Raw genomic sequence first — 14,124 nt, 5'->3', positions numbered from 1 at the left:
GATAGCTGTATCAGGTTTTTCTCCTAATGTATTTGGCTACTGATAAGCACTCATAAGAAGCCAGATAATAAACTGGCAGATAATTTATGATTACCTTAGGTAGTTCAGAAAAATACATTAAAAAAAAGCACGCCTCCCTCTGTTACAATAAAATTGGATTTTCAAACAGAAGATCAATGAAATAGCACGTAAAACTGAATCCCTTTTTGCCCATAATGTGAACTTTGCCTGTCTTGGAAAAATGCATTGTTAAAGTTTATATATAAAGCTTTAACTGATGTTAGTCATAAAACTGGAACTTTAGTGGCAAAACTGCAGCAATCACATTTTTTCCTAAGAGCTGTAACTCAATTCATACCCATTGAAACGTTCTTGAAAAAACAAGCAAAATCAGCAAAAGTTTCTACAATTTTTTCTCTTTTTTTTTTTTTTTAACCAGGTACTTGCCATTTAGATAAGAAAGGTTTAAAAGTGTTAAGTTTTACTATTTTGCATTTATATAAATTGCTGCTAGTGAATCATTTGAGTTGACATTTATGTCTTTTAAGGCTATTGATTACCATCAATTGCTATAATTATGGTTCATCCCACTCACTGCTCTGTTAACTGCATCAGTTAACAATGCCATCCTGCCTTTTGTATAAGTTCTACAGAAAATGCATGTAGTACTCATGCTGTTGTTACTCACAGATCCAGTTTCCAATCTTATCTGGGTGTTGTATTTCAGTAAATGTGCTATCAGACTGATCCTGTAGCATTCCCTGCCCCATAATCAACTGAGAGGATGTCTTCACTAAACACAGCTCACTTTTAAAGATTGAATACATACATTTGTATGCAAAACAGAATGTGTTATGTTTTTGAATATTTCAGATTTTCAAGATACTTTGATGGAAATGTGATATACTGGATAGAGTACTTGGCTAAGACAGAGGAGACCTTTTGGCTTTGCCTTTGTCTTGCTCCATCACTTGGAAGTGCTCTGGTTTGCAAGGTACTTGGAGATGTTGTGATAAAAATATTCTGTAGAACAGACAGAATACTATTTTTTCCTCTTTTTTTCTGGATTGGTAACTAAATTTCTGTACTGCAAACTAAGTCACTTTCCTACTAAAGCCCAGTCCAGCTCAGAAGTGAATAGAAATTGTATCACTAATGTGAAACACCAAACAAAAGCAAGCTCTTTTTTCCATGGACCAAATTAATAAGCAAAAATTTAACAATGGATTTCGTAAAGAAAATCAGAATAAAAGCTTGACTTACCTATTGAGTACCCTACCTTTAAGCAGCAAGACTCTAATTTGTTAATGACACCATAGTTGGCAGCAACAGGCAATCTTATTCCTCTGCATATCTTCTTTTGCCAGTTGAATCCTCTGAGTTTAAACTTCTTGCTGAGGCTGCTCCTGTGGTGAAGCCAGAGTCCTCACTCTAAGCTTAAGCAAAAGAGACAGTTGGACCCACAGTGCTGTTTTAAAGGCATTTGCAGAACAAGAAACTCCTGTGGTATAACTCATGAGTTATATAAACTCGTGCATTATGCTAGTTTAGTTTCCAAAAGCAGTCAGGACAGGCACAGAAGAGGATGATATGGGAAATCCTTAATCTTTAGGGGTGTTATGCTTTCCTACTGGGGCTCAAGAGTAGTTATATCATCTACTTTATTACGGTTTCAGAACATTTGATGTAAAATACTTAGAAAAACTAGAATTAACTCAGAGAATATATTCTATAGAATTTATTTCTAAAATCCTAAATCTGATTACTATTTTTTTAACTAGTAGAAAGCTACTGTTATTTTCAAAACATGCACAGAGTTCATTAACATGTTCCTTGGCATGAGAAATTTCAACATTTGCTTTTTCAATATTTCTTTTAAAAAAATAATTGTACCTTAATTTTGCTGTTCTCAGTAATCACTGCCTATATGCAAATTATTAATTGTCCATTTTCTCCAAGAGGTGTGCAATCCAAAGTACAAACCTTATGAAGTGATGACTACATGCTATTTAGGTGTAAAGATATCTGAGTGAACACATGCATGAGTTCTTCCTAAGTGCTTCCTGTTCACTGTCTCTTCCTCCTCCTCCCTCACAGGCAGCTTTTAATTTGGTTGCTAAAATGTTCCAAAGCATTGTTACCTAAGGAGGAAGAAACCTATAAATATTGTTGAGAACTTTCTGCCACTCTACTGGCTGATATCAAGAATTTTAATTACTGTAAGAACATCCAATTCATTTAAAACATCACCATATTTTGCAGCCTTAGTCTTTTTGTTTTTTCCTTCCTCCCTTAATCTATGTATCTGGGAAAGGTTTGTTGTACAGTAAGGTTTTTCATTAAAATCAAATGAATGTGAGGGCAACTCTGGTGTCCTCTGTGCTAGCTACCCTTTACTCTGGAAGAAGAGTAGATTATATTTTTCACTTACGTTAGCAAGCAGACAAATTGGAACTGTGGTGAAAAATGTCCCCTCCACCTCATTGGCTCTGAATAGACAGTTATCAGGGAGTGATCCCAGCGGGGTTCCTACAGACACATACAGAAAGGAAACTTACCCCCATGAGCTGCCAACATGTGTTAGGGGATCCTCTTGAAGCCTGCAGATCCAGAGGAAGAGTGTAATGCTTGATACAGCAGAGCCCCAGTACAGGATGAAAACCTATGATTGGGGAAAGCAGAAAAACATTGTGTAAGAAAGTAAAGTTTCCTTCAAACTAGGGTTGCGATTTTTTCCTAATATAAATAATAAATGAAAAACTCCCTTTTTAAAAATGGAAGTGAATTACATATGAAAAAGAAAAATTAAAAATGTGTATTGCTCTACTTCAGTATAGTCTATGGTAAGAAGGATACTCAGTATGCATATGGTCCCACTGACTGGAGAACAATGTTCATGATACTCTACATTGTTACTTTTCAATTGAGACGATACCAGGGTTAGGACAAAAAATAAAGGCAAACTTCATTTATGTATTCAATTATTTTCAATTGAATCTTAGCAGTGACACTTTAATAAAACACCTGAAGAAAACTAATGTCAAATAGAACTAAGTCAAAGAAGTTTGCCTCACAGGTGTTTGTCTCTAACTGTGCACTTGCCAGTAAGCCATCAAGACTGGATTAGCTTTTCTTGATGGGCAGGAAAAATGGTGGAATGTACAAATGAACACCACTGTTCTAACATGAGGATCAACATAATCCTTTTGTCTCGAGACATGGACATATACACCCTGGGGTGAGTGATGGGAGGACAGAAAGGTCAGTTTAGAGGAAAAGAAGGAAGCAGGCAGGAAGTGGATTAATAAGGACTTTTTTTCTAAAAAGGGAAAAAAAAACACCAAATACTATATAGGAGAGAAGAAAAGAATGAAAAAAAAAAAAAAGGAAAAGAACATATCCCCAGAACAGGGATGGAAAAGTATATGCCTGTTCACTACAAGTTTAGCCATATCAAATCATAATATGAATTTTGTTAATATTTTAAAGCAAATATGAACTCGGTGCAAATAGGAAATGTTGTTTTGCCATAGAAATTGTATACAGGCAGGCAAACATTAAATAAAAGACTTATCCAAAAGCATGGGGTAAAAACAACAAAGGAAAATAAAACCCTAGAAGCTACACTACCATGTCTTTTCTTTGCCTATGTCAACTGTAAAGTCAAGTTCAGTATCATTTTAAGTAGATCAGCTCCGAGACACATGTTCTAATATATGTTCCTTAAATAACAACAGACACTAAGAGCAAAAAAATGAAGCATGTGTCCTTTTTATTAACATTTTAGCTTGGAATTTTCGAATGGGGCTTCGTACATTAGGGTAGCTAATTTGTCTAAGTTTCTCCACCAGAATTTTATTTTATTTTATTTTTTTTAAGAACTGCTCAAGAATGAAATTTGAAGTCTGGATTATGGGTGAAGGTCATCCTTGCTGGGGCAGTGGGGGATTATTGTAAAAACAGCCATCCATTTGTGTTTTTCTGAGATGCGGATTGAACATAGTTTTTTAGCTTCTTGAATAGATTTGAACGTTATGTGCACTGGCAGCTAGTTCTTCTAACAAAAAACAACAAAACACAAGTAAGCATGCTATTTTTCTAAAAACCATTACATACAAATACCACCATGTTAGTTTTCACATAACAGTGCCCACATAAACAATGCTTAACAACTGGGTCCTTCTTTTAATTGACTGATGTAGGCACTTCTATGGAAATATGTCTGAAGTGTAGTTTGTGAAACATGTTTTAAAGTGTTTGATGTAAAATAAGCGCTAGACATTTAACAGTGCAAAAATAGTCAAAATCTGTAGGTTACAAATTTGTTCCTAAGAGCCTCAGCCTGTAATAGTGTCTTAGTAAAGTCAATCTTTTAAGTTAAATTGCATTCTGGTGTAATAACCTTTTGCAAATAAAATGATTAATACAGATTAGTGACTGTATTAATTTTATGTTATATACCTGGTTAATACCTGTCAACATAAAACATAGCAGTTTTGTTATTTTGATTTGATTCTATCTACAACTAATAGTTAGCAATTTTGTAAAAAACAAAGCATTTATTACATTATTACTTTTAATGTCTTCATTGTTTTAACAAATACGAACTGTCAAATTTACACTGTCTATTCCAAACCTTTCTTTTTCGAAGGTTCATCTCTCTCTCTGTATATATATTTCCCCATAAAAACATAAAATTGCTTTGAAAATTTTTGTTGGCAAGTGGTAAATAATAGGCCACAGCATGGATTCAAAAGTTGATGGTCTTTCAGACATGTAATCCATTCAAATCAGACTAGTAAAATTGTGGTGTAATTGCAGCGATTTGTTTAAAATTTGTACATTACATCTAACTTTACTATTTTTTGAGAAATAGAACTGTTAAGTAATTAACATTTTCCATTACAGATGATCTTGCATACTAAAGTTATGGAGATCTCAACAGTAAAGCAACATATTTAATTGGACTACTGCTTTTAAACTGTTTGAAGAAGCGAAGGGAAAGAAATTCCATCCTAAATCTGTACATGGAAATAATTTTAAACTTCACGAACTACACATTTCCTTAGTTTCTTCTCTTTCTTAAATAAGTTGTAACATCAAAGATGCCAAAGGGTAATATAAGCTACAATAATATTCAACAGAGCTTAATCTAGACCTTATGTTGTAATAATTTATTCAAATTAACTGTATTCTTCTGTATTTATATTTTCAGTATTTATTATGAATGATATGGAATTTGATGTATTTATTGTGGCTTACTACTGCAGTGTATATATTACAAAAATGAGCATTTTTAAGTCTTAACATTAGGTTTTTTTGTTAATTAGTGGCACTTGTATCGGCTGTATTTTTATTATATATTGTACAATATATATTGTCCATTTGTTTGCAATGAAGTAAAACAGGTTTCTACGTTACATCATGGCTGCCAGTGCATTGTGCATCTTATTTCTACTATGCAGTCAGTAGACATTCCTTTCTTCCCTAGCAGAGTCAGAATTAGTACTGCACATCCTCTCCAAGACTGCAGAGCCTATAAAGCAGCTCTGTGAAATATCAAGCTTTTTGCCCATTCCTCATCGTCTGATAGTGTAAGAAGAAACTCTTGCAGTTTTTTGTTTTGTTTTTTAAACCTAATCAGCATATAAACGTTTAAGAAATCAACTGAAATGCCTCATTTGGTATATCTGTTTGCCCTTTAATGACTCTACAGCCCACACTTCTCTCTTTGGCAAGTAGAATAAACTACATGATTACTCTGCAGATAATCCTATTGGTTAAAAGTTAATGAAAGAACGGTTTTCAACAGCTGTTGGGGAAAAAAATTGCAACAGCTCTCTCTGGTGGCCAATTTGGAGTAATTTTATGGAACAAATCATTTTAATGGCTACAATGGCAGAGAAGCTGCACTTAAATTTCAGGACAACTGCTTAATTATTCTGAGAATTGCTGATCAACATTGCTTCACTAAGAAAAGAATTAACAAATACAGTTCTGTGCCATCTTTTTATTCTGATACTTATAAAAATTGACCTTTACATTTGTAAAAGGTAAGTTGTCTGCAAGTGCGGTGACAAATTATGTACAGCTGAATTGTATTTACAACAACTGCTAAAGATATTAAGTTCTTCTCTGTGTTCTAAAAAAAGTTCTCACAGGATTTAATGTAGCATTTGTTTTTAATTTGTTAGGAGTTACACAGAAGAGAATAAATGAACCTTTCTTATCAAACTGCTTTTTGCATTGCAATGAACTACAGTTAACAGTGCTTCAGGGCTTGCTACAATGTACTGACATAAAAAACATTGGAAAACAACTTCCAAAGCTAGTGTTCTAATTTAAGACATCAGGATGCCAGTTCAGAAATAGGAAGGCTTAACACTAAGATTCAGCTGTAAGCTGTTCTATTAATAGTACTCACACTTATGTAGATCAGCAGTTACTCCCAAGGGTGGTGAAACAAATTCATCAGGTACGGTGAGCTAGCAAAGTCCCAGTGCATTTAATGGCACCATGTCCAGGTAGGTCCTCAAAGGGTCAGCAGGGCCTCTTGCTCATGGGAGCAGGGGGAACTGGGACTGCCTTGAGCCACGAGCCCTGCAGACTTGGAACACTTAAGACCAGGCATAAAGCTGAGCTGTCCCAGCCCAGAATCAAGCCTTCTTCAAAACTTGTAGTTATTCTCCTGAATGTATAAGAGAGCACAGTGAGATAGATATTAATGCTAGTTTTTTTGGTAAATGTAAGTAGCCCACATAGACAGCTCATTGATGTATGAGCTTTGCATGCTGCATATGTAATAGTATTTCATTTTCCCTCCTCAGAGAGCAGCAGAACGTAGTGTGATTGCTGAAAGTATTTAAAATAAGCAAAGGCAGTAAAGGCAGTAAATGAGCCAGAGAACCCCCACGACAAACTGATTTTCAACGTGCCATTTGTATGAACACCATCATCGTGTTTTTCAGAAATGCCAGCTATAACATGAGGCACACAAGGACATTTTAGTTGGTTCTTAGAAAAGTAATCAAGCATTAAAAAAAAAATCAATTTAATTTATTAGCTTAGAGGAGAGTAAAGGCTTATAGTTTAGATGCTTCAATGTATACCATGATCATGAAATTTGCAGGACTAACGAAGAGATTTGCTGAAGGTACAAAACTACTTGTTTTCAGTAGGTATCTCAGGAAGATTGTTTGTTTCAAGTTTCCTGGTAAATAAATAGGACTTCTAGAACAAGGAGGACCTGATACTAAGGGAAGTGAAGCACAGGGGAAAATTTATCTCATGTTAAGCTGTTTAAGGTACAGTGATACAGCACCCTGTACTACATTCAATACAAATTAATTAGTTCTCCATTTAAAGAGTGTTTTGGATTATGCAACATATATTTCTTGGTTTCCAATACTAAAATGGGATTTAGCTTACCTCTGACAGGTAGTTGAGAGTCCAGGTAACAGACTGAATTAATGTTGTACTAAGTGCTGCAAAAATGCTGCTCATAGCTTAAGGAACAGAGAGGAAACATATAGAAAAGATTAGAATGTTTGCAATAGTAGCAATGGTTAAAAAAACTCTACATTAAAATGTTTTACAAATTTTGGACTACTGACCTATAATAGGCCAGAAAAGAAATCTCAAAAAATGAAAAAAAAAAAATCTTAAACATAAATTTCAGAATAAACCTTCCTCTTCCGCAGCTCAAACTGAACACTAAATATAATAATTAGGTGACCCACTACACCTAAATCTTTGTAGAAAACAGTGTATGAGACAAGTACATATATTGCTATATCTGTTATAATATGGTCTTAGATTACCAGTTAGAAAACCAGAAAAGACAAAAATTAAGTTTCTCTGGCAATGAGCACCTGCTCAAGGAAGGATTACTACCTCCAAATGCCATAGAACTCATTTCCTCGTTACTTAAAATCTATCTAATTTTTGAACGCTATATCTAAGAAGGAAAAATGGAAATCAGTAGATATATCATAATTCAGATATGCAAATCAGTATGAAAAACAAGTTGCATGAAGAAATTACCCTTTAGTGGTTTTAAATATAATACATTTGCTATATAACATGAACTATGAACTAAAAGAACTAAAGTCCTTTTGAACAGTTATTCTAAATGCTTTGTCTTTTATAACTGGTTCCTTAAAAAATCTTTGTTTACATTTCATACCTGGGGGCCAATGCAGCAGAGTTGCTATCTACATAATTTCCCCATCCTCTATTCATGCTTGTTGTATAATCTTATCACTGACCTGTATCCTATTTTTCCTCAACTCCTCCAGTTTGTCAAGGGTACTTGTTGTCCTTCCAGTATTTGATCTGCAAACGTAATAAAAACAGTTTTATTCCAGTACAATTTTTCAACAATTTATGTCTACCCTATAGCAACTTATTTTATGTCGTATTGCTTCATAGCAATATAGGAGATTCATAGGAGATTCTCACAGGTGTCACCAAAACCCTTAACAAAAGTCAAGACATGACTCAAGGGCATGATTATCAAGCCAGAAAAGTAAGCTAGCAGAAGTTAATGCTCCTGCCAAATTCTTGCTGGTCCTTGCTTATTCCTTTGTCGTCTTCCCTTGCTGTCTTCGTGTTGACTTAGAAGTACTGAAATGATTTCTTCTTGTGTTTCTTCAGAAACTGAAGTCATTAGTCCAAACTTGTGAAACTGATGAAAGGCAGACTTCCTTCTCCCATTAAAAACAAAACAAAGCAAAAAAAAAATCACAAATCAAAAACAAACAAAAAGCACATCCATCCATTAAACAAATCCTAAAGATAAATAAGCATTTCTTCTTAATGATATTTAGTATTTACTAGGACTAAAGGACAAATTTGAGCAGGACAAAATACGCTAATTTCAATCTCTAATACCCAGTCTTTCATTTTTTATTCTCAGCTTTATATTGATCATGCAGCCAAATACTTTTCTTTGCCTTCACTTTAAAAATTTGAGTTTTCTTTCCCTGTGTTTCCCCTTAACTTTTTCTCTTAATCTCTCTTCTTTTTTTTTTTTTTATTTTGTAAAATACTAAAGCATTACTAACTGCATCAAACTAGGCTTGATCTTGTTGTTCCATGTTATATGCACCTTTCTTGAGATTCACACATTAAAGAGTTCATTAATAAAGGCAAGCTGGTTGCTATTACACCTCATATTTTCTTCCAGTGAATAGATACTATGGATGTTCAACACAATTCTGGTAAACTGCAAAGCTTAATAACATTACTGGCACTTCTAGACCACAGTTAAGTCTTTTCCTTGTCTTTAGGCTGCTACTTTCTTTCCTTGCTAGAAGTATATTATTTTAATTTCATAGTAATTTTTGCCCCCACCATACCGTAAAACGTGCACATTGAAGTGTTTTTTTTTTTAAAAAAAAATCTCTGTAATTCACACCAATCAGTTAAGTCTTCTCCAAATCAGAATATAGAACTTTATTATGAAAGTTTACCATAGTAAAGTGCAATTTTTATGTGATCTTCGATGTTTTAAGTATGGGATGATCATTAATCTCACCTTCATACCCTGAAGTAAACATTTTCAAGTTTGAGTACATCTCTGTTCCCTGGGAGGACATTTTTGTGCAGAGGAGTTACCTTCATTAAAGAAGGTCTGAAACAGTCACAGTCAGAAAACGGGCATGATCGGTGATTGCAATGGAAGACTAACAGAATAGTGCTTAACAACTGTGCATCCGGTAAAATAACAAAAGAAATAAATATTTTTAAAATACTTAATCAAAGGAAGGCTATTTCTGAAGTAATACCCCTACATAATCCAATAAAGTATATTTCTGATGCTTACAAGACTATAGTATTTCATTAAAAGAGCTAGCAAAACAGTTAGGAAGACCACTTTGACTGTTAAAATTGAGGTCAGTCCTTTGAAAAAGGGAAAATGGCAATAAAAAAAAAGAAAATCAACATTTAAGTGTTTGCACAGGAAATTATGTACAAATAACATTAAAAACATTAGGTAAACATTGCATAAATCACTAAAAGGTAGAAATAAAATGTGTTAGTGAATAACAATTTAAAAGTAACAATGAACAAAAAGCTGAAAAATGTGTTAATCTTACAGTGTAACTGTCATAAATTTAAAAGTTCATGAAATCGTAAAAAAAAAAACTATACAAAAAGTTTTGGCTAAATTAAAGGAGATTAATATCAGAATAAGAAGATTGAGAATGGACATTTTCTTCTACAACAAAAGGACTGATTTGCTAGAGGCACAGCACAGTATGCTAGCCTATTTAGCTTTAACCAGAAAGTCAAATGTTTAATTTTTTCAAATGAGGGAACATAAAAAATAGTAAGAAAGTTTCATTGAGTGAATTAAACGATTAAAAATACCCAAAACATTAAGTCAACCAATTAAGCATAAAAATATATATATATATATAAAGCCTCTTGGTTTTCAAACAGTATACAAGAATTTCTTGTAACTCTACAGAGAAAATTAGTCATCTTCAAAAGTACTTACGATAGGTGGAAAAGCAATACACAAGGCCCCCAAAGTGAAAAGGGACAATAAGATCTACAAATCAATGGTCAACATATAAAATTTTATCATGGAAATACTGTAAACGTTTTTTCTTAATTGGGAACTCAAACATTCTTTGGTGTAAAAGACTCCTAGGGAATCTTTGCCTACACATTTTATATCCAACTTAAATAAGAGAGAAAAGAAACTGTTTAAACATTTTGCATTTAAAGTATGCATCATTTTAAAATGCAGTATACATATATGGTCACAGTGTAGAATGGAACTGCCTTTTTTTTTTTTTTTTTTTTTTTTTTAATAAAATGCTCCTGTCTATAAATAGCAAATCTTAATGGTTGCGGCCAAAGATCCACTTCTGGAAGGGGTCTGATGGATTGCAGGATACCAAACTTGGATGCTCTCCATTTCCTGTAAGGCACATATGTAGTGCTGCATTGTACAGAGTTTGATCCTAATGTGGGTGAGAAAGGAGAAAAAAAAAAAAAAGTAAACACAATTTTCCTTCCCTCCCATCATTTTTTGCAAGTTCAATGTTTTTAAAAAGAGTAAGGCCAGACAGGTAGTGCAGAAGGAGGCTAGCAAAAAAACATGAGTAGAATGCAAGTACCAAATTGTTTTGCTAGTAAAAAATAAATATTTTAAAACACACAAAGCATTTGAATTGACTTTCAGGTGCATGCCCAGATGTACACGCTAAATGATATCAAGCATTTTTTTAAGTGACTACAATAGTGAAATCATCAAGTTTTGATCTAGTATCTACATTTTTCTCCCAAAACTGAACTTTTTTTGCTTCACTTTTGTTTTGTTGGTGTTTCCTCTTTTATTAGAAACCAAAAATTAACTCACGTAAGAGATCATTGATAAGATGCCCGTTCACTGTACAGTATAAATACCTTTTGATGCTGCCATTGCTCTTCTCTAAGCGCAAAGGTTTTCTGGCCTTTGTAGTTGCATTCATGAAGCTGCACAGGTCCTTTAGAAGCATGCAGACAAAGCTCCTTCTGAATGTTATGCCGAATTTCATGATGTGCAGAATACTCAAAGTACTATTTAAATAATTTTTAAAAAGTTAAGTAAATAAATGCTAACAGGAGTATTAACCTAAATTAACCCTTTGACATTCCAATAAACGAAGGAATAGATTTCTTTTGTTATTCAACAATTCGAAACTAGAGAATTATTTATTTGACTTTAGTGTATGCACTTTAAAAGTATTTACAAAAGTAAAAGCCTTTTTAAATACTAATGCAATGGAATATAATTAATAGTACTTAAATGTAGAAGTTGTAAAAAACACTTGGTGCACATGCAGTATGATGCAAGATTCCCTTGTATGCTCCCCCAGAAATCATAACCACAAGGATACCCCAGAAAAAGCAGAAATAATTGCATGGATAACTTTAGTTTTGGCATTCCTTAACTTTAGGAATCTTTATTCATTTTTTTGTTGCTGGATTTTACTTTTCTTAGAGAACCAAAACCAGATTTTGTCACATGGAACAGTACTGACTGCCATTTGTCAACTTCTGCTGTTTGAACTAAACTAAATGCTAACAACAGGATGCTGTCATGTTCTCTGTGAACTAGCTTTTAGAAAAGTGTAATGTAAGGACACATTTTGTGAGTGAGTTTTGGTGTTATTTCCTGACAGCAGATTACTTTTAAGGCTCAGGTATCTTTGGCTATAGTTCAGATCTAAACAGGGATTTAATTCTAACATTTACAGACACAGCTGTCCTTTTATACTCTCTATCTTACCATCATGGTCTCTTCCATTTCTCTCTCTCAATATATCAGAATTCCTATCACGTCCCGTTACCACTGTTTCTTGGCTCCGTATGTCAGCCTTATTCACCATATCCTTCCTTTGACTATTAAGCCATGCTCACTTAGTTCCCTGTCACTTTCAACTGTCTGTCTAGTTGGTCAGCTTCTGGCCCCTCACTGCTTTGGCATCAATGGGAGTAGCACCGAGGAACAGACATCTATCTCACTCTTAAGGCCCTGCATCCAACATCACTGCCTGAAACAGGCACTCATAGGAGTGACCTCCTTAATCATTTAGCTCTCAAACATAATAGTTTACTCAAAATCTGTTAATCTAAGTAAACCTGTTTTGATTTATCTTTTGAACTCAAAATCGCTGCAAGCCCTGCAAATATGACTTGAATACTAGCTTTAAAACTTCATTCATCTTGGACATTGAGATGGATGTGTTACCAGATCTAGAATATGCTAAGAAAGAAAAAATGATAAACAATTGAGGGACAACTCAAAAACTAGGTTCTTTCTTCCACTCCACTCTCCCATCTCAAACATATGAGCTGAAAGGACAGGTAGCATAAACAATTTCAGCCTGCACTGCTGAAGTCTGAGAACAAACAGCATAAAGCAATTGAAAATAGGGTATTGTAATGAGAAGGCTTAAGTAAGAAAATATGCACATTTCTTGTGTATTACAAGCACAATCTATGTTAAAAGGACTCAAACTGTTAAAGTATGGCAGGAGAAACTAAAAACACCAGTTCTAGTACAATCCAAGATAACTTAAAAAGAGACGACAAGCATACAGCAGATCTATCTCTTAATACAATGTCTTGGTATACTATTCCTGCATTAATGAGTGCAACAATTTGAAAAGGCTAATATAGTATTAGAACAGAATAATAATAATAACAATAACAATAATAATAATAATAGTAATAATAATAAAAACCTTCAGTACTGTAAGAAGCTAACATAACAGGGTAGCTGTTAATCCAGACAGTATTCTGTTTTCCACAAAGATCAATTAGAATCAAGTGTCTGAATTTTCAGAGTGTTATAAATGGATGTTTTTTATAATTGAAGATTTTATTAAAAAACAAAACAAAGCAAAAAACCAACAATTTTCTAATCAAAACATTTAAATCTTTGTTGAACTTTAATTATTAAGGATCTACAGTCAATAAACTTTGTTCTCCAAATAGCTCTTTAAAGCAACAGAGAATTGTGCATTTCTGGGGGAGGGAGATGTTACTTTTGTTAGTATTACAGTAGTGCCTGAAGAATTCAGTATCTGACATCTATTGCAAGTCATACTGTAGAAGAAACAGAAGATCATTGCTGCCTTCAAGATCTATGCATCAAAAAGAGCTCTTCTCGGACAAATTCAGTCATATTATTTGCTTGCATTAGCCAGTATAGGGTAGACCACTTTGACCTCACACTATGAGGCTGCAAGCATGATAGGGAAAGATGGCTCAGGCCTGGCCACTTGGTCTCCCATTGGCTGGATTCCCATTAACATCTTCCTTGACAGTGTGAGCCCTGGTGGCAGAGAAAGAAGCAATAGTAGGAGCTATAAGGAAAAGAGGAATTAAGAAGAAACACAAGAAAGTAGTAAGGGTAGATTGAAAAGGTTTTGCACAGAAAGGAGAGATCATGTGAAGTAGTGTAATGGTGTAAAAAATCTGTATGCTGAACATAAAATGTTAGATGTGAGGCAAAACACAAAGAACGGTATGAAACCTGCCTTGAAGAAAGAGGAATTAATTCTTACAAAAAATATTAAAAATTTAAAAATTGCATGCTAAAAGTGAGCCAATTCCTCTACA

At 33.9% G+C, this 14,124-nt stretch overlaps 2 protein-coding genes across 21 annotated transcripts in view; one reads left to right on the top strand and one right to left on the bottom strand.

Moving 5' to 3' along the window:
• The window catches only part of CSRNP3 (cysteine and serine rich nuclear protein 3), a 104,870-nt gene extending 95,810 nt beyond the window's left edge, over positions 1 to 9,060 (top strand). For 11 of the 14 annotated variants that reach the window (XM_048061455.2, XM_013171388.3, XM_013171390.3 and 8 more), the window contains one exon: positions 4,909 to 9,060. In XM_048061455.2, coding sequence (XP_047917412.1) covers positions 4,909 to 4,962 — 54 coding nt within the window. In that variant the 3' untranslated portion in view covers positions 4,963 to 9,060. Of the gene's footprint in view, positions 1 to 873; positions 3,396 to 4,908 lie in introns of those variants that run through there. The other 3 variants (XM_048061454.2, XM_066999744.1, XM_066999743.1) reach the window with 2 other exon arrangements.
• Positions 1 to 14,124, bottom strand: part of GALNT3 (polypeptide N-acetylgalactosaminyltransferase 3) — a 44,097-nt gene that overhangs the window by 14,027 nt on the left and 15,946 nt on the right. For 4 of the 7 annotated variants that reach the window (XM_066999752.1, XM_013171401.3, XM_066999750.1 and 1 more), the window contains 2 exons: positions 11,422 to 11,574; positions 10,796 to 10,976 (listed from right to left, as the gene is read on the bottom strand). In XM_066999752.1, coding sequence (XP_066855853.1) covers positions 10,854 to 10,976; positions 11,422 to 11,574 — 276 coding nt within the window. In that variant the 3' untranslated portion in view covers positions 10,796 to 10,853. Of the gene's footprint in view, positions 1 to 1,279; positions 1,437 to 1,983; positions 2,663 to 6,424; positions 6,689 to 7,428; positions 7,506 to 8,267; positions 10,977 to 11,421; positions 11,575 to 11,617; positions 13,838 to 14,124 lie in introns of those variants that run through there. The other 3 variants (XR_010832448.1, XM_066999748.1, XM_066999749.1) reach the window with 3 other exon arrangements.

The sequence above is a fragment of the Anser cygnoides genome, chromosome 6, assembly GCF_040182565.1.
Source record: "Anser cygnoides isolate HZ-2024a breed goose chromosome 6, Taihu_goose_T2T_genome, whole genome shotgun sequence".
NCBI lineage: Eukaryota > Metazoa > Chordata > Aves > Anseriformes > Anatidae > Anser > Anser cygnoides.
Note: the sequence above shows the minus strand (reverse complement) of the source record. Positions and strands in the feature narration are given on the sequence as shown.